Source organism: Cydia amplana, chromosome 1 (genome assembly GCF_948474715.1).
Source record: "Cydia amplana chromosome 1, ilCydAmpl1.1, whole genome shotgun sequence".
Lineage (NCBI taxonomy): Eukaryota > Metazoa > Arthropoda > Insecta > Lepidoptera > Tortricidae > Cydia > Cydia amplana.
Window position 1 is genome coordinate 762,962 of NC_086069.1, and position 21,704 is coordinate 784,665.

The 21,704-nt window shown below is 35.2% G+C and overlaps 2 protein-coding genes across 2 annotated transcripts in view; one reads left to right on the forward strand and one right to left on the reverse strand.

The window, feature by feature from the left end:
• LOC134652110 (dystrophin-like) overlaps positions 1–21,704 on the forward strand; it is a 115,808-nt gene that overhangs the window by 33,370 nt on the left and 60,734 nt on the right. The gene's annotated exons all lie outside the window — the stretch shown is intronic.
• On the reverse strand, positions 2,111–2,638 carry LOC134653684 (uncharacterized). Its single transcript, XM_063509107.1, has 2 exons — positions 2,372–2,638; positions 2,111–2,335 (listed from the first exon to the last, which is right to left on the reverse strand). The coding sequence occupies exons 1-2, from the start codon at positions 2,634–2,636 to the stop codon at positions 2,193–2,195; spliced, it is 408 nt and encodes a 135-aa protein (XP_063365177.1). The 5' UTR covers positions 2,637–2,638; the 3' UTR covers positions 2,111–2,192.

Below are 21,704 nucleotides of genomic sequence, written 5' to 3' on the forward strand. Positions count from 1 at the left end.
AGTTAATTCTAAGACGCAATGTATTGCGAATTTTGTTATGTTTAAAGCGTGACAAACAACGTTAAATACAATGATGATAGCGTCCATTGAAAATAATATTTATTTTATTATGAAAATAAGAAGTCTAAAGACCTCATATTTTTTAAAAGTTATTGACCTAAAATGGCATCATTTGAAGAGTACAATCTATGTTACAATTATTTTCTCATGTTACAGGCCCCACCACGGTATATTTGTTGTACATGAATACATATGTAATAATACATAAAAACATGTACATAAAACATCATTGACAAATACAAAGTCAACATCACCCCACCCCTCTCTTACTAAAAGGGACATGAGGGAAGTCACATAGGGGATGTATCAATTTGAATACACGCCGCACTAATTGGAACCGTGCACGCGCTGCACACGCTCGCGATTACCATATCAATAAAGGTCTGGGTCTGGGCCCATTTATATTTCACTGTAGATTTTTTTTGGCTGGATTGAAGAGCACTTCATTTTGGCCGGCATATACATTTGTCCTGAAATTTTTTTTATTGTTTTTTTCCGTTGAGTCACGAAACATCAAACGTTTTCGTAACTTAAGAAGTCGATTTTTAGGGCATACGATGTAATTGCGACTTATTGTAAAGAATAGGAAACTATATCCACAAAGCAAAAAATATTGACAACTAAATATGTAAAAACAAATGAGTGAGTGCACACGCGTGTGGTTACCTAAATCATTGCCGAAAACATTTTGTCGAATGTCTCTTCGCAACCAATTTTCCGCATATTATAATATATTTACATACCAAAAAGTCATACTACAATTAGTCAACACATTAATTCTAATGACATCCCAACCAAAGTGTATGTTTGGACATCCACTTAAAAGCCAAGGTTTAGGTTGTAGAAAGATTTCGTTAGATTAATACAAAATACTTATAAACAAAAAACCGGCCAAGTGCGAGTCGGACTCGCGCACGGAGGGTTCCGCACCATCAACAAAAAATGGAGCAAAACAAGCAAAAAAACGGTCACCCATCCAAGCACTGACCCCGCCCGACGTTGCTTAACTTCGGTCAAAAATCAAGTTTGTTGTATGGGAGCCCCACTTAAATCTTTATTTTATTATGTTTTTAGTATATTTTGTTGTTATAGCGGCAACAGAAATACATCATCTGTGAAAATTTCAACTGTCTAGCTATCACGGTTCGTGAGATACAACCTGGTGACAGACGGACGGACGGACAGCGGAGTCTTAGTAATAGGGTCCCGTTTTTACCCTTTGGGTACGGAACCCTAAAAAAGTAATTTTTGTAGGTTAACAAGTTAATTCTATTCTGGCGCTCGCTGGCCTCTGCCGCGGCATGCTCGCTTCGCTCGCTCTTCTGCGCACTCTGTTTAAATTGCATTACAATTACAAAGTATTAAAGCAAATGTAGTGCTATATAACACTTAATGCCCTCTGAACCCTAAGCTCTTTAATCAGGCCATCTACTTCCACTTTCATAATACACATAGTCACATACAAATCATTTCCTTGCTATTGAGCACCAGTTATGCGTGCGCGCGCATAGCCCCTCATTGTATCGAAATCCATACAAATTTCAACCCTAATACACCCTCATAAAGTTCAAAATATTAAGTTCACGTTTGTGTATCAAACACGAATAAATGCAAGAAAACCTATTGCAATTTCAACTCTAAAACCCCTTTCCTAAGGATCAAAATGAGGGATATAGGATTTCGTTTTAAAGGACAAATGCGTTCTAATTTAAACCCTAAACAGTATTTTATAGAGTTCAAAATAGAAGTTGTGTAAGTGGATATAAGGCGTTTCGAGTTTACCAAGTGGTATGCGTATACGCATGAAGATATGCGATTAAGAGGACAAACGCGATAGGTGTTGACAGGATGAGATTGCGAAATGATGGGTCTTTATAAACGACTTGTGTGTGTTATTTGTCACTTTACGACAGGGTTTGATTGGGTTTTAATTTTGTCTTTGAGTTCCGGGGCACGAGAGGAAAAACGAGCATGACATATTATACCTCGCCATTGCGAGGTGGTGATCGAGTTCATAAGGAACTTGTATTGTATAGTATTGTAGTACGGGCGATTTTCCGCAACTCGACGTCCTGCGCCTATTTTGCGTGATAGGGGCTAGTCCTGCCAGCCCAGCTCCTCGAGGAATCCTATCAAACCTTTGATGTTGAGTATGACCTCGGGGATCCGAGATGTTTTGCCCTGTATGCGGCCACTCCGCTGCATTCCAACACCACGTGAGAGGCTGTTTCTTCCTTCTCCATGCATCCACGGCATAGGGGACTATCTGTGACACCTGTTATAAAAAGATGTTTGTTAAAAAGTCCATGACCTGTTATGACACTGGTTACCATACTCAGTCGAACTTTTCCTAGTTGAAGGAGTGCCCTTGTGAGCTTACCGTTGATGCCAGGCATAGCTTGTTTGGCCTGTCTGCATCCAGTCTGGTTTAGCCAGTGTTCTGTGTGTAGTTTCCCTGTGCGTGCCAGCAGCATTGAGCGTACCTTCTCGCGAAACGCGAAACGGTATCGGGAGAGTCGGTTCCGGACCAATCGCCCCCGCACCCGATCCTTGTCTGGCAAGCTCGTCCGCAGCATCGTTACCTAATAAGGAACTTATTTCAATATTTATTTTCATTTATAATTGCAAAAATATAATCATGTTGTACTTACGGTTTATTTTTTTCTTAAACCTAAAATCATCAGTTTGAAAGGGGTAGGTTAGGGTAGGGTGTAGGTAGGGGTTGGATATCAATGTGTGCTAATTCCGCGTCGGTCTGTCAGCCATAATTGATGGCAGCGAGCTTTGTTCAGCACCAGCCACTGTGACGGACATAGTACATACAAATACATATACATACGTGGATTGACATTACAGCCAGGATATAGTTTAAGCTAAGACATAGTAAATTTTTGTAGTTGACTTTGATCCTGTCTAGAGCTGCTATGAACTATATCTAGCCTAAAAACAGATAAAGGTATGTAGGTACCTATATGAGTTATGTCAAATACAAGACTTACTACGCACTTAGTCACCACGCATCAAGCATCGGAACGGTCCTGATGCGATCATCAAAACTTCAAGAAAACAGCTTAATCGTCAATTCCGACAACGCATTTGCAATCCCTCTGTTGTTGCAGGCGTCTATGGCGACTGTAATATTACTAACTGCTTAAGTACTTGTCATGAAAAAATCTTCAACAAATATGCTCTATGGATCATCATGAGCTAACCGTGGTATGTAAGTATGTAAATAGATCACAATTTATTAAAACTCACAGCATATCAGTTACATTATTAGTGTATACGATACGTGCACAATGGTGAAACTCTGCCTGATCTGTAGTGAGCAAGCGGCCTAACTTGCACAATGCAAGCAAATTGACCTTCCGACGGGGATATTGTCAAACGCCGCGCCGTTCGTTTGCCGCTCTTTGAAGAAAGTGACGCGGATATGGAGATGGGCGGAGGAGCGAGTAGCGTTTCAAGCTTGATTTGAATTTGTCACCGTGACAGATTTGTTGCTCTTTGAGGAACGTGACACTATCATACTCGTATTGTGATCAACTGATCATGATGGTTCTAACAAAGGGGATGGAGAAAATAAAAAAACAAATTGTCAGAAATCGAATTAAAACTGTTGTGAGACATACTAACATTGAATAATTTTACGGTTTGGACTCACTTGTTTTGAGTCACTCGCGTCGCGCGAGATGTTTCGGAGAGCCTAGGTCTCTTTTCTCAAGCACTAATAGTGCGAGCAGCGTTCACGACGGCCGTGTGTTGCGTAAAAACAAGTGATTCCAAACCGTATATAGATGGTCAACCAAATCTTGTCAGTAAAAAAAGGCGCGAAATTCAAATTTTCTATGGGACAGTATCCCTTCGCGCCTACATTTTTCAAATTTGCCGCCTTTTCTACTGACAAGATTTGGTTGACCATCTATGTATATATTCAAAATTGACAGAAGTTATTATTTGGAGCCCCGCTGGTAAATTTTGTTAAATATTAATCGTGGATAAAGTAATATAATATTAATTTAATTTTTATTGCAAGAAAATACAATCGTACAAAAGGCGGACTTAATGCTACGATGACAATAAATATCACATTAACATAATGATATGACTATAATATAATTAATATATCAAAGAACCGTTTTGAGATCACGAACTATGGTAACAATTGGTGTATGACAAAACTAAATAGTGAGATATCTACATTCACAAACTTCGTTGAACTAGTTGAACTAGTAGTTAATCACGCGAGATAATACTGAAAAAAAATGAACTTAAGTAATGAAAATGAAGAAATAAAATGCGATTATAATATCCTATGTAAAACCAATTTCGTTGTTAAAAACGACCTGTTGGCTGGAATAACACATAGATGGTAAGTCCCAATTTTTGTGTAGGGTAATTCACCAGTAACTGGCCACCTGTCAGTAACTGGCCACCCTAAACTAAAAATGAATTCTATTCACCTATAAACAGCTTTCATTTTAGTATAAGGTGGCTAATAGTTATTGAAGGCTGGCCAATTGTTGAAACTGTTTATCGGTGAATATAATTCATTTTTAGTTTAGGGTGGCCAGTTATTGGCCGGTGGCCATCAGTTAAGGGGCCCACTGATTAACAGTCCGCCGGACGGTATCGGCCTGTCAGTTGTTCGGAACTGTCAACTTTTTGTTCTAACTGACAGGCCGATACCGTCCGGCGAACTGTTAATCAGTGGGGTTTACTGACGAATTACCCTAATTAGTAACAAAATATTTTGCTAATACGATTTGTAAGATTCCGCTACCGCTTCTCTCACTATGCACTCCACCCAACCCCCGCATATTCGCGCAAGTGACAGATATACGACAGAGACGGCGCCGGCGCATTCCTACACAACGACCATACAAAACTATGTACAATCCATTTGAAGCTTTGTTAAGAAATGTTAGTGTAACTGTGTAAATGTTAGTTTAATAAGAAGCAAGTATATCTATACCGGGCAGTGCTTTGAGGAATTGTTCGGAATTATCCCTGCCGCTTTTTTCCGCTATCGCTCCAGATCCACATACATACGGCATTGACAACATACATAAGAACATGTAAAAACAACTTAATTTCTTAAATCTATAATATTAACTACACATTACTTTATGAAGCCATGTGTCGTGGCACGGAAAAGGCTGGCTCTACGCGACATTTCCATATTTTCCATCTTCACCATTTAGATGGTTGGTTAAAATTACCTACATGAAACTTGGCATGAATATTAACGAAACATATTTATAATAATAAATAATTTCTAACAACAAACTTTAAATAAATGTCATATACTAAGAAAAAGTGACCATGGCCTCCAGTGCCCCAGGCTGGAATCGAACCAGCGTCCTCTGCTATCGCAGCGTGCTCTATTGCTGCTGTTTATTTAAAGTTTATAATTTATATAGTAGTGTGTCTACTTGAAATAAAAACAAAGTAAAATATTTTCTGAAAATAATTTAATTTGTTCTAATACAATTTCTAACAACAAATAAAAGAATATAAGTTGTAAACAATTTTTACAACTTAGAGCGGTTTCGCACTACGGCCGATCCGAATCCGATCCGATGATCCGTGAAAATATGGTCTACTAGATCCGATCTCCGTCATCCGATTTCGGAAAGAAATCAGACGGATCTAAGTGCATAAATTACCATAGAAATAGTTCTACAGCTACTTCGGACCATATTTTCACGGATTCGGATAGGATTCGGATCGGACGTATTGCGAAACCGCTCTTACTCGTATTTTTTTGTGTAGTACTTAAGATTCCACATAGGTATGTCAAAAATGTGTGTTAATGTGTGCCTATTTCCTTTGTTTCAGGTAAGATTAATATAACAACAACACAACAATAAATGTGCAAAGTAAAGCGTAAGTAATGCTGACGTATGCAGATTACATACTTCACATAAAACTATACATTTCCATAAAAACTGTGCATAGAGCAGTAATTGACTTTTTTTATGCTCATATCAATAGTTCCATAAGCGACGGAAGTAATGCGTTATCAATCAAATCAATCAATCAAAATATACATACTCGTACTTTATTCATGTAGGCAACAGCACTTATGAACTTAAGCACTTAGTATGTTACGCGATAAATACCGATTTAAACTTGTATAAAACTCTAGTTTTATACAAGTTTTTTAATAAAGGATGGAAGTTATTAATTTGAACCACAATATTTACCGTACATGTCTATGTTATCGAACTTATCGATCGCTAATAAGTCAACTAAAGAATTTAATTATAAAATACGTACTAAGCTTAACGGCTAATGTACAGTTGGCTAAACAGACACCGGTACCCGTTACAGTCCCGCTCAAGCAGAATGCGCATATATTTTAGGCACTAATCAATGCACTAGTGCAAATTGAATTAATTGCCTCGCGTCGGCGCTGATTCGTTAAAATATGATCGTCGCTATTGATTGGAGAGAGGTGAATGACCTGGAAATATAATAAAAGTGCTCGTACCTCTTAGGTAGGGATGTTATTTATGTACATTTAAGCTATAAAAATATTAAATAAAAAACATTAAAAAGCCCCTACGCTACATATTCGACATGCAAAAGCATATTAAAATCAAACCCAAATCAAAAATCACCTTTAAATTCAAAAAACTCCACACAATGGTGCTAATCCGAAGTTATCAGTCATAATTCGTTCGCATTAATATGTTAACTAGCACAGTGGTGCGATAGGCTGGCGACAGGCCAAAATGGTAATTGCACTTTTTCCCACTGATGTATGATTGGCGACAGTTAGCAATACGGAACGACATTGAGGCCAATTCGGACTTACAGTTTTTGTTTTTATTCGCCCGTGAAGTCAATTCAAACCTACAATTTGACATCAAAAGTAAATGGTATAATTTGCCCGTGCGTCTCGCTCGCGATAATACACTAACGACTAAGTGCGAGCGAATGACGAATAACTTTTGTTAGCAAATGTATGTTCGAATTGGCCACATTATCAGTTTTATTGTCTTGGCAACAAAATAACAGAACCCCTATTTGTAAATTTCATTCGATAGCGTGACGGATTTTGTATGGGATTTTGAACAGCGCGCTAAGCGGGGGACGTTTTGGAAACTCAAAATCCCATACAAAATGAGACTTAACGCAAACGCGTACGTCACGTCACGATATCGAATAAAATTTAATGCACTCGCTTCTCTCATGGGCACCAGAAAGTGATATATTTACAACTCACGGGGCGAAATAATGTCGTATGTAACAATAAATAAATAAATAATACTAAGGGAGGTGTTCGGTGCAATGCACCTTTAACACGTTTTAAGCCTCGTGCGGCTTAGTAAAAACTATGGCAAATAATATGGCAAAAATTGTCAACGAGAATCAATAAAAATCCGATGCACAGTGGGCAGGGGACTCTGCATACAGGTACAATAGATAATTGTGTAGAATATATTTAAAACACCTACTAAAATTTGGTTGTAGTCTTTATTATTAAAACGTCTTTGGTAAGGTGTACAAACAAGTACAAAACCATACGGATGCGAGCAAAGGAAATCTAGTTCACAAGATTTCTCCTTTCCCAAAAGGATGTTTAGTACAATACTCACGTAAATCAGACCTTTTATAGTCAGACTTAAATTCAAATTGTTTCCTGATCTGGGTAAATAAATAGCGGTTGAAGTCTTTTGATCATTTTTATTACAGACAAAACCTACAGTCAGCTGCAGAGTGAGGGTGACCATCCTTACAAATTTCTATGCCTCTCTCTGCAGCTGACTGACTTTTTTGACGCGTAGTCTGATCCGCTATTATTGATGCTGACTGTACATACTTACTTCATATTTTTTCTGGCCCTAGAGGCTGCCATTTCTCTAATATATAATATAATACTTTTTCTGATTGTTATTTTAAAGATTGTCCATGAATTTCTATAATGTCGACTGATGTTAAACTTCCTCTGTTAGTATGTAATCGTAGTTAGTTTAATATTTCGATATACCTACATCACAGACAATCCAACCTCTAGACATATCATAGTCGCGCTACCCCCTCTGCCACACATACGGTAGCGTTACTCCATCTTCGAGTCAATTCGCTCACCTCGTCTCCCCGCACCCCCGTATTTTTGGCAGCATCGGTTTCATGAAAGAATTGGCCTAAGCTCAGTCTAGAGGTTGTATTGTCAGTGACCTACATAGATGTAGTGCATAATTAGTTTCCATCGTATTTTAACGGAAACGTACGAACGTGTCTTGCTATTTTAGTCAGTCTCGGTACAAAAAGTAATGAGGTTGACTGAAGTAGCATGACAAACAGAACGTTTCCGAGAAAATACGATGGACAATAATTATGCACTACATCTATACTAGTTTTCATTAAACTTCGTTCCACCAGGCATAAAAACTATCCTAGAAAGACGTTCCTTAAGAATTTAAATAAAACCATTCAAGCAGAAGCAAATAAAAAATAATATCCTGATTTTTTTTAAATATTTCTGTAGCAAAGTGAAAAACCCAGCCTGGCTACTATATATTTAGTGCAGAGTAAGTGCCACTCAAAACAGTGTCTTAATTAACCAGAAACGAGGATCTGCAGTGGTCCGGTAGAGGGCGTGGTGGTGGGAGGCAGCGGAAGCGATTCGGTTCATAAGCGGCTGAATTATATATTACGGCGTTATTCATAAACGGCTGCTAACTTAATCAGTTAATGATCGTCGTTTGTCCTTATCTGTCGTTATGCCATGACGAGGGACAAACAATGATCATCAGCTGATTAACTTAGCAGACGTTTATGAATAACGTCGTAAGTTTTTATCATTTTATTAATTGACGGATGGACGAATTAAGCCTGCTAGAGATATTATGGTCGTAAGTAATTTTTATGAAAAAATAAATACCTGTAAATAACAAAAATATAAATGTATGTATGTTTATGTTATAATGCTAAATTATATAAAAAAACAGGCATGACGTTGCGGCAGAAAAATATAGGTAAATGACAACATTTTATGTAAACGTCATTATCATTTCAACTAAAATACATCATAATATTCATAATACAATAAGTATAGAAAATGCTTTTTATAGGTCATAATCGTAAGCAAATTAGAATGTGTACGAGTTCAAGCAGTGGAAATATAGTAAACAACGACACTAAAAAAAACCTTAGCTAATTGAGTAATTAATCCACAAAAACCTAAACTTAAGTTTATAAAGAAATAAGTTATGCTCGATAGCCCACACCTGATTTTGTAACAAGTAGAGTCTGTTCGGAAAGAGAAGAGTCGTGGAATGTATTGCGCTCCATACATTCCACGACTCTTCCCTTTCCGCACAGACACTAACGAATAGTTCGCAAGTTCAATTTTTTGTGTAAGTAGATAAATAGTAACAAAATATTTTGTTACTCATATGTAAAGATTTCTTTGAGAGGAGTTTCCGCTGTTATTATCTCTAAGCCCTCATCACACCCAGGTTCGCATTAAGCCCGCTGTTCATAAATTCATAATTAAATAGCAAACTACGGCCCGACTCGTTACGGCTCAAATTCTATTTAATCCAACCATTCACTGCCACACTTTTATTAAAAAAGTTATTTTTTATTTGCCCACTTGAGACCGACGCTTCTTTTTTGTGGGGATGTAACTTTCTAGGTACTCTTTTATGTGAAATTTTGGACGTAAGTATATTTTCTTTAATATTTTAAAATGGTCATTCACGTTTTTTAAGTCGAACACTGCTCATGTTTCGCTCCATATACTAAATAATAGCGATATAGCCACATATCAACAAAACAATATAACTAATAATCGATTGGATACATAAAAATAATCTCTGTATAAATTTAAACAAAACCAAAACAATAAACTTTAAACAAAGAAAATAAAGTATTTCTGATTTGAAAATCACATACATGGATCAGGCTTTTGAGGAAACAGATTTTACAGTACATATGGCGCTACTTTACCGCCCTAGTGCGATAATCAGCACAATACGTGCCTATCTCGAAAATGTAAAGGGCCATAATGTACTGTAGAACGTTGTACAATACACGTGCCAAAAGGTAATTCGCAACTCGTGTCGATTTAAAACACTCCCTTCGGTCGTGTTTCAATTTATCGCCACTCATTGCGAATTTCCTAATTTTCGCACGTGTATCGTAATGACTGTACTATAACCAATTTTTTAGGGCTATGGTTAGATGAGTTAGATCGTACATTAAGTTGGAGCAATCATAAAAAAACCGGCCAAGTGCGAGTCGGACTCGCGCACGGAGGGTTCCGCACCATCAACAAAAAATAGAGCAAAACAAGCAAAAAAACGGTCACCCATCCAAGTACTGACCCCGCCCGACGTTGCTTAACTTCGGTCAAAAATCACGTTTGTTGTATGGGAGCCCCACTTAAATCTTTATTTTATTCTGTTTTTAGTATTTGTTGTTATAGCGGCAACAGAAATACATCATCTGTGAAAATTTCAACTGTCTAGCTATCACGGTTCGTGAGATACAGCCTGGTGACAGACGGACGGACGGACGGACGGACGGACGGACAGCGGAGTCTTAGTAATAGGGTCCCGTTTTTACCATTTGGGTACGGAACCCTAAAAATATTACAGGTCATTATTATACTGATTACACATATAAATATATAATTGGTACCCTTTTAGAACTGTTCGTAGAGTTTATGGTAACAGACAATTACCAAACAATAAATTTAATAACAAGGAAAGATAATACAACCATCACGAGCAAATTTATGAACAAACAAGCACTAACTTCACGTGCGAAAACACAAAAACAACTTTCACACCAGCACGCGAGCTTACGCAAAGCATTTAAAAGCGCTAATTACCACCAATCAAACTAACTTAAACAGCCGTATATCCATACAATACCCTTGTAACTTACGGTCTTTTTAAGTTCTGTTTTTAAAAGATATTTACTGAGACTTTAAACTTTTGATAATGCCGTATATCCATACAATACGCTTGTAACTTAAGGTATTTTTAAGTTGTCTTTAAATTTACTGGGCACTTAAAATTTTCGAAACTCCGGTAACAATATCCATTTTAATGAACTGTTCGGAAACTAAGGAAGCTGCTGGTTAATTAAGTTAAGTTAAAGCTTTCTGAAAGTTGAGTTAAGTTGGGATAACAATCGGGTTGCGAGTTGAAGTAAATCATGTTACAGTTTGGCGACGCCATATTTAGCACTCATTGACAATAATTATATTTCTGGACAAAAACTTATTCAAATACCGCCACAGTAATTGTGTCTAAATATCCGTTTTGGTTCAACAGATTTGACTAAAGGGGCCCACAGATTACCAATTCGCCGGACCCAGCCTGTCAGTTAAACGCAAAAGGTGACAGCTCTGAACAACTGACAGGCTGATATCGTCCGGCGGACTGGTAATCAGTGGGTCCGGGGTTATACCTTTCATAGTTTTCATTTTCAAAATCAATAAGAACGAATTTTAGACAGAGAAAATATCTCTAATAGGTATCTAATACCTATATATGACCTATCACATATGACCAATATTCAACTCCATTTCATTTACGCAATATACTGCTCTTTTCCTTAGATTTTACTTCTTTTAATGACCAAGGAAATTTAGAGATTTAAAACGTCTCCAAGATCAAGGTACAGACAAATCATTGCACTCGCGATTCTTCTTATTTTACATCTTAAAATTCCATAAACATCACATGCCCTATGGTTCTCAAGGATATATTCTCCGTACAAAGGACTGCATGTTTTAATTCACGGTTATGATTTTCATAGGTCCCGGTGGCTCGGTGCCAGCCGACCGGGCATTGTCTAAGATGTTTATGGGCGCAAGAAATTGGCTTGCCGAAGCACTTATTTCCCGTTTTCAGTGTGAAAGGACGCTTTGGGGCGCTGTATTTATGTTTTAATTTAAAATACGAGTAAGGCTAAGCTAAATGATTCTTACTTATAAAAAGATAAAAATACTTTTTGTTCACGACACTTATAATTTTAATAAGTGTCATGAACCAACATATTATAGGTAAGTATAAATATGTATATACATACATACATCCATTCGCATAGTAAAATGAATAAGTAAAAACCTAAATATTTTAAAACCAGCCTGTACAAAAGCAATAAGTACTTGAAACCCAAATTATTATTGTGTACTGCAAACCCACCATAAAGATAACACTTATTCCATATAAAAATACTTTTACTACTGTAAAAATGCAACAAAAAACCTACAAAGACCAATTTCCAACAGCCATTTAGCTTTTTGATGGGAACACTAAATAATAGTTTTTTTTTAACCCTATGTTAAACCGTAATTGAAGCATAAACCATTCATCAATGCTACCGCACCGAAAACAAATTCTGTCACTTTCCCAATTTCGTATATCACCCTGCGGTTCACTTGCAAAAAGAACTTTAATATAAAGGACACAGGTAAAATTTTGAAGTAACAAACTAGAGAGATATATGAGTTTTAGTCAATACTCAAAATTCGTTCGCAAAATTGTAAAAAAAATACAAAAATCCAATAATGGAGTAGTAGTGGACGGTTGGCGGCCATTGCTATTGCGTTTATTTAGGGGTTTCATATCGAATTTGGGAATGTTTGGGCATAGGCGGTTTATTTTTTGACCGGACATTGCGTTTCATAAACCACTGGGTAGTTTTAGTGAATCACCATAGCGAAGATTGGAATAAATTGATTGTGTTACTACATATAGTTGGTCAAACCAATCTGTCAGTCAGTAAAAACCAGGAATACTATACTCATCCTTTTCTTTTGGGTGCTAGTAAGTACTAGTGTAATACAAAGATAGTATGATTCTCTCCGTCTATGTTTGGAATGAGACAGTCCTTTGACAAACTATATATAGGTAGTTATTGGTGCAAATTCGTGAGTTCATAAGTTTGCAATAAGCAGGTAATGTCCTGTTAGTCCTGTAGGGAGTGTACCCCTACACAACCTTGCTAGGGTGCAATGTTTGATAAAAAAAATTGAACTCACAACTCCGGGATACGAACTCCACATTCTACCAACTGAGCTACCGAGACTCACCTGTTAGCAAAGAAATGTAAGTTTTTGTCTACATACAAAAAAGTAAAATTAACACATGTACGTATGCGTTTCGTAACTGACAAACGTCTTACAAATGCTTCATTTTAAACGCTCATTAATATCTCAATCAGATCACAATGCACCATTCAGTGCTCTATTAGCGTCATGGCCGGGAACCGAACCCGGGCCCCTGGGGACGCATTGTGCTATTTAGCAACATCCTGTACACGCCTAGACTGTAATCCCAATACAAAAAGTCTTATGTCACTGTTTACGCCATGTTTATACTGCTTTTAAGAGTAGCGCGAGAGACGACCATCAAAAACTAAAAAGTCATAAGTTAAACTAACTAGTATGGATATACGTCTTTTACGCTTAGCAACAAGGTTGTTGAACTCAGCGTATAATCCCGCACGAGTATGCAAATGTGATCTGAAATGCTGCATCGATTATGATGCGGTTTTCACCTGTGATTAATTCCGGCGCCTGGGAGCTGGCGACATTTCACTTTGCTGGCAATCTTAATTAAATTCTGTTATTTGTAATGAACCCTGGATATTTTGAGTTAAATTTGTTAGACGATGCAAACGTGTTACAATTTAGAACATAAAGTGTCATTCAATAGAACTTGCTAACTATGTAAACAAAATTTACTAGTAAATGGACATTTAGTGTCAATTTTAGTATGGCGGTTTGTTTACATAGTTAGCAAGTTCTATTGAATGACATTTTAGATATTTTCGCAGTTAGGTATTGTTAGTAACTAGTCAAACTCATGATTTTGTTTACAATGATATAATTTTCATAGGAATATGTAGTTCAATTTATTAAATTAGGTTTAGTATACGCAAGTAGACAAGCTATGATTATAATTAGTTATTGAAACGTTATTGGACAAAATGCAAAAACTTACAAATGGCGGACATAAAGTCTTCTCTGCCAGTCAACTAAACAAGGCCGAACAGAGATACCTATGTACAAATAAAGCAAACTGAAAAGTTTATTGAGGTAATAAAAAAACTATACTATCTAACTGAAACTGAACTATACTTATATAAATATATTCTTAAAAAAAATAAGCCTACATATTTTATAATATTCGATGTTATTCAAGCCAAGGTGTTACTTTATAAAAAACTCGCCAACTGTCATATACATTCATTAACTGACTTATTAATGTTTTTCATAGTTTTTAAATGGAAGTAAATATATTAAAAGGGCACGTTGTCCAGAAAATAAACAAAGCTTTAGTATCCCACTATTCCCACTGCGTTTTAATTTTTTTAATCAACATAGAAGACAATAATCTCCTCTTTCAATTTAATCTAGTGCGGCGTCATGCCTTATTGTATAGTTTTCATTTGTCTCGATGTAATCCCAAGTTTCACAGACAGACCCCGGACTATAATCGGGTTACACTTAGGGCTGTGTATTTAAAAAAATAAACTTTTTTTAAAGAAAATTACATAACAACATTGTAATTACAGCAATGATTAAGTACTTATCGCACCTGCGTAAAATTAGTACTTAATTTGCACAGTTTTATAATAGAGTACTGTAATTATCTTATAGGCGCCGCTCTTTTGATCTTATACCGCTCAATTATTTACCCCAATTAATTAGGCATATTAAAACGCCTTCACTTTTGGAACAGAGTTAAGTACATTCAATTTTAAAAACAATTTTAATTTTGTTTCGCTCGTTTTGATTTAAATTAAATAATATTTTTTAAACCCCGAGCAATAAAGTCTGGAATGTGTCGTAGCTCCCAAATGCATGAACTGATTTGAGTGTTATTTTTTTTTTCTGTTGAAAGTATTGTCTTTAGATATAGTTCTCACCTGTTGTTAGGTGGACGTTTTATTATATATGATTCATTCTTTAATATGTACAATTTAATATTTTTAACGAATTATAAAATGTAATTTATCCAAAGTAAAACTAACGAGTAGGTAGGTAACTAATGTTACAATATTTTCTTCACTAATCGGTATTGAATTGACATTGACCCTGCCTACGAAGCAGAAGGTCCCGGGTTCGAAACCTGGTAAGGGCATTTATTTGTGTTTATCACAAATATTTGTTTCTAAGTTATGGTCGTTTTAAGTATTTATATATTAGCCTTGTCGTGCTTTCTGTGGGACTATTCCGGTTTGTGTAAAATTGTTCTATAATTTATTTATTAATAACATACCTACTTATAACAAATTGGATGTCTGCCAACCCTATTCCAGCCTGTTCATAATACGTAATCCGGTTTAACTCTTATCCTTGCCGAGTAAAAGTTCGTCTCGAGACTAAAGCAAACATTATTTTTCACGCGTAAGCCTTCAACTGTTCAACAACTTATAATAAGTATGCTCATTAGAGTTTTTCTTTCTTTTGGAGTTTTTAACGAAATTAAACAAAGGAAAGTAAACAATTTCAAACTGTTCTTGTTAAATATAATTTTTTAATAAATAAAATGACGGCTTTTTGTATGAACGTCAAGAATGAATGGTCATAACTCATAAATTTAATGATGAAAATACATATATGTATTTTATTTTATTGCTTAAAAAAATTGGATCAGGTTTTACTTACCTACTTATCCGGTTTTTGATGATATATTTCTTCTAAATGGCGGTACGATAGGGGATCGCTTAGCGTGTTGCCTATAACAGGAGCAATAAATTAAACTGTAGTAGTACAGCTCCTCAAACTGACCAATATTTGTTCAGCGAGTTTGTAATAAAAATCAAAACAAGTTTGTTTTTACTTCAAAGATGGTGGCTAAGGCGCAATGTATTTTATTATGTTTAATGCGTGACAAGCAACGCCAAAGACACTGATTACAGCGTACATTGAAAATAATATTTAATTTCTATGAAAGAGAGAAAATTTTAAGATTTCATAGTTTTTAAAAGTTATTAATCAAAAGTTACATTTTTTGAGGAATACAACATAATGTTTTAATTATTTGCTCGTGTTAAAGGAAACACCCGGTTTATATTCATACATTCATAATTTTCATAAAAGATTCATACATCCTTTTATGATCACTAATTACTGAATACCATCTCTCAATGCAAAAACTTTATTATTCCGCAAAAAAATCTAAACGTCCTCTTCCTGCATCCTAATTAGTAAGCAACTATTCTTCCTAATTAGGGATCTGAACCCAGCTTAGTCCTTTTAGCGCGTATAATTATGTATGTGTATGCAGAAACCATGCGCGTGCGCCAGTAACATGGCGTCTGGCTGGAAGGCGCACGCGCGCTGCCGCGCGGGTTAAAAAAAACATCGACAATTTTTTTAAAAGCTCGCGAGACTAGAGCGTTTATTTTTTAAAGGAAAGCGTTGTGCGAATTAAAGGTGTGTAGTGTAGTGAAGTGATTTTGTGGATGCGTTTATTTGTGTTTTTTTTTTTGTTGGGATGCGATGGGCTATTTTTAGAGTGTTAATGGTAACTTAACAGAGGTATGGCAATATGTAAATAGAAGTTAACATTGTAATGAGCTAATGAGTAACTTCTTGAGAATTTCTTATAAGAATCTTATTGGAATGTTAAGTCTAAGTTTAGACGTTGTGGGCCTAAATACTTAACCATGATTTAAGTATTTAGGCCCACAACGTCTGTAATAGTCTGTAGTAATGTCGTCTCATAATAGGTACTTAAATATTTATTATAATAGAGAGAAATAACCAGTTTTAGATTTTTGTGCATTATTCCTAATAGGTTAACTAACGAACCATGTTAAATTTTAGTAGGTAAGTACCTAATAGAAAAAAGCGGCCAAGTGCGAGTCGGACTCGCCCATGAAGGGTTCCGTATTTAGGCGATTTATGTCGTATTAAAAAAAACTACTTACTAGATCTCGTTCAAACCAATTTTCTGTTGAAGTTTACATGGTAATGTACATCATATACAGACAGACAGACATGACGAATCTATAAGGGTTCCGTTTTTTGCCATTTGGCTACGGAACCCTAAAAACGCTATTAAAAAAACTGTTTGTAATTATGTATTTCTAATTATTTAATTAACACGCAAGTTAGCACCTTACACATGCGCCTGACTTATTATAGGCTTTTTTTCCGAAGTTTTGTGGTGGCCGTTATAAAAAAAGCCGTCTGATATTAGGTATTATTATCGATACTTATTATCATATATCATTCGCGCGTGCATTTAAGTAAATTTAAATTGGACCCAGGATTAAATATAATAATGAATCTTGAGATTCATATCTTACTTTAAATCGACTCCTGATCAAATACCAACGGTATGATTACAATCTTTCTAACAACTATCTGAACTAGCATTCAACCAATCGATATTAACTTTTAATAAGCCGACCGTATACGGATTAATGTCCTATATCGCATTACGACAACGACAAAAGACGTAAGTGACATTGAAATATATGCAGTTACGCGTTTTGGCTATCGTGACCGATGCGTTTCATATGCCGGTGTTTGTTTACAATATCTTGTTATGATTGGCTCATGTTACTGCATAGCTGTCTTATTACTTAATTGTTCCATTTGTTTGTTTTTAAATGTTACAATAATTGTAGCACTGTTTATGTACCTACGTATGACTTAAATTTAATGAACGATGTATGGCACTTACGCCTTTTCATGTGCCCATGAATAGTTATTATATTTTTTATGCAGACTACGTATTACATATATAGCGTTGCTACATGTTAGAATAGGAATAATAATAGAAAATGGAAAGTTTTTGTACTCCAAAGTCCCTTCCGTTTCGATCCCGGTGCGTGGGAGTCGGTACATTATCATTGAAAGTAACTTTCGTGCAATTTGCTCGTTTTGAGCCGGTTCCTTGTCTGGGGATAAGTGCGGAAATACTTATGTAAATACGTGAAACAACCGTTTAGAATCTCTCTCTCAATTACTTGATGATCGGTTTTTGTAACCTTTTTACGGGATAAATAAGGAGGGGTTTTTATTCGAATTCATTTGCTGTTACCTGGCAGAAAACAAGGCATTTCGCGAATAATAATTAAAAAATCGAAAGAGTCAACTTATTCAAAACTATACAGAGCAAATCATAGTTCAGATCGTATAATGAGGCAACTTTTTTATTTAGTTAGTTCACAAATCCAATCATAATTAATATTCTAACGCCGAAAAAAATTTGCCGTGCCACGGCAAAAAGACGTATCTTCGTGTCACCGAAAATATATAATTTAGGCACCTGAACGAATATAAATCTTAAATCAAGGAGATAAAGTCTAATTTTGATTGCATAAATATAATAGTCATACGACACTCCTGCTAAGGATCGTAGTTGATAAGTTATGACATAAATTTGAGCTATTATTAATTTACGATGACACGTTTTTGGGTAAGGTAAAGGGCCCCTGTTTCGGCAGGTTAAGGTTCTTGAGAGTTTGTATATTACCAAGCATTTTTTTTAATATTACTAAGCATATCAACACCTTGAAAGCTTTTGAGTAAGTTATATTAGTTCTTTGTTAATAATTTAATGTATAAACTATAGGGTTTTAGTTGAAACTTTTTTTTATATGAATTTTTTCGTGAACCTCTTATTTGGCTCCCATTTCGTGATACAAATTTAGCTCAGCTCCTAAGTTCGTGAATTCGTGTCCCCTGTTTCGTAATAAAGTTTTCTTAGAGTAATTGGTGATAATTTGCTGATAATCATTTTAAATTACCTACTTACGAGTAATTGTAAGGTCAAATTAAAAATAATATTGAAAAAAAAAATTAAATTGAGAGCTAAGTAGCAGCTTTTTGTACTCGTCGACTTTAATGGTTGAATTAAGACTTCGTAAACCATATGGGTACTTTAATACTTGATTAAAAGCCGAAACTACTTACATAAAAAAAAAAAAATACCAAAATTTTTTTTTTTACAAAAAAAAATATTAACTATCTCATACGTTAAATATAAACATACACAAAAATAAATCAAATAAATTGAATTATAAATAAAATTGTGCTAGTAGTTAATATGAGAAATTGAGAATATACGTGGAATATATCTTAAAAATTTAAACTCGGGTCACATTCAAACTCGTTTTATGAGAATTCTAGTGAAAAAAACATATACCGAATTTCGCTCATACGAAACTTCATGAAATACATTAATTGTTTTCTAATTTATTTTTTTAATTATCTTCGTTCTTATATTTAAAAACAAGCACTCAAAATGTATCTAGAAAATCCTTGATTCGTTAGTGGCACGAAACAGGAGACACACGAAAAATATAATGACCGCTATTTCGTGAGTCGATTTATTGCAATTTTAAGGTATTTCTATGCATATATTCAATCTTTTTTCTTATCAAATCAATTACTAAGGAACCCACAGACACACTCCCAAAAACTTTTTTTCGAATGGGTTTAGCTTTTCCTTCCTATAAGCTTAACAAGTGAGAGCGCGCACCTTACGCCTAAAAAAGCGGCCAAGTGCGAGTCGGACTCGCCCATGAAGGGTTCCGTATTTAGTCATAGCCATAGTCATTTATTCATAGAACAATATACATTGCGTTTGAATTTTACATTATTATCACAATTACAATTTCATAAATAACAATTAAAAATTAAGTATTGCAATTATTTAACATAGTAACAAATTTAATTACAGTTGGCTTTTAATAAAATATAATAAATAATAATTCCTAAATCTACGTCATTTATCTATTTTAGTAAATTAATTAATAATGATTACTACTATTATTTATGACAGAAAGAAAAAGAAACAAAAACAAATAAGCTGTTTATTAATACTAAATTGTACTCTGAGTTAATAAAAACTCATCCACAGAATAGAAGCACTTCTTCAACAAATAAGTTTTGAGACAATTTTTAAACAAATTTAATTTAGTGACCGACTTCAAATCAGATGGCAATCTGTTGAATAAAGTAACTGCCTGATTTAGGCAATTTATGACGTATAAAAAAAAACTACTTACTAGATCTCGTTCAAACCAATTTTCGGTGGAAGTTTACATGGTAATGTACATCATATATTTTTTTTAGTTTTATCATTCTGTTATTTTAGAAGTTACGGGGGGGGGGGACACACATTTTACCACTTTGGAAGTGTCTCTCGCGCAAACTATTCAGTTTAGAAAAAAATGATATTAGAAACCTCAATATCATTTTTGAAGACCTATCCATAGATACCCCACACGTATGGGTTTGATGAAAAAAATTTTTTTGAGTTTCAGTTCGAAGTATGGGGAACCCCAAAAATGTATTGTTTTTTTCTATTTTTGTGTGAAAATCTTAATGCGGTTTACAGAATACATCTACTTACTAAGTTTCAACAGTATAGTTCTTATAGTTTCGGAGAAAAGTGGCTGTGACATACGGACGGACAGACAGACGGACAGACGGACAGACAGACAGACATGACGAATCTATAAGGGTTCCGTTTTTTGCCATTTGGCTACGGAACCCTAAAAAGTGCACGCATACAACACAGCTGTTCGCGGCCGTCTGACAGTTTCGACCGTCGTATTACTCTCAGTTTAATCACTAAAATATTGGTTATTATTTTATTGAAGAGATTAAATAATACAGATTTTTTTCATATGTATAATTTGAATAAAAAATATTTGTATTCCTTATTATTTGCGCCAGAAACAAAACTAACGAAATAACGTACTAACACGAACTTGGGGCCCTTTACCTTAATTACGAACGATTGATCATTGTGTCTATTCCTCTTGAATGGAATGCGTTAATTTATCAATTTGTCAAATTAATTAATTGATGAAACTAGACATCTTTGACGTTCCAACATTTTTGTTTTTTTTTTTTCAAAACAATTTGAAGGTATGAAATATATAACATTTTTCGTTTCTGGGTTCACATTGCATTTGGAAAAAATAGCCTATGTTATTTGATAAATTGATAAGACATCTTATTTGCAACATTTTAGTAGGTTTTTGATAATCTACTACGTATTATGTTGTTAAATTTGTGAAGTTAATAAAAAAGTACCCTTTTTATTAATAGATCAAAACGAGGTATAGGTCTATGTCACTCATCATGTTTGATTTATTTCAATCGTCAAACTTGTACTTTCTTGCTGTTTTGTAATGCTCTCTGAAGTTGTACAATGACTCACGCTATGACGTCACAACGCCCTATGGTGGGTCAACATCCTTTATATGACTTTCTGGTCATAAAAAATCCCGTTTTATCAAATCAATTCCATTGCTGTGAAGACATATTATTTGTAAATTGTTTTGTAAGGGATCAAAGTAAGGAACGAACTCACTTAACATTGTAAATCGTTTAAAATGCAGACAGTGTGAAAGTCCAACGCTCTGCTCATTGATAACATTATGTTGTAAACGTCGATAAGCGTGTTTGACATAACATCATGTCCCTACGTGCCCGCTCGGTGTTGTATCATGCTAGGGGAAAACGGCGTATCTCCTTGTGTGACTTACGGCTATTTGATATGGATGATAATTTGCAGTCGGCTCGCGGAGTATCTACCATCTACAGTACAATAAAAGTGCTTATAGTTCATGTTCAGATATTTTAGAACCTTGGCTGCTCCGATATGTCTGTAGGTACAATCGGCCATCAA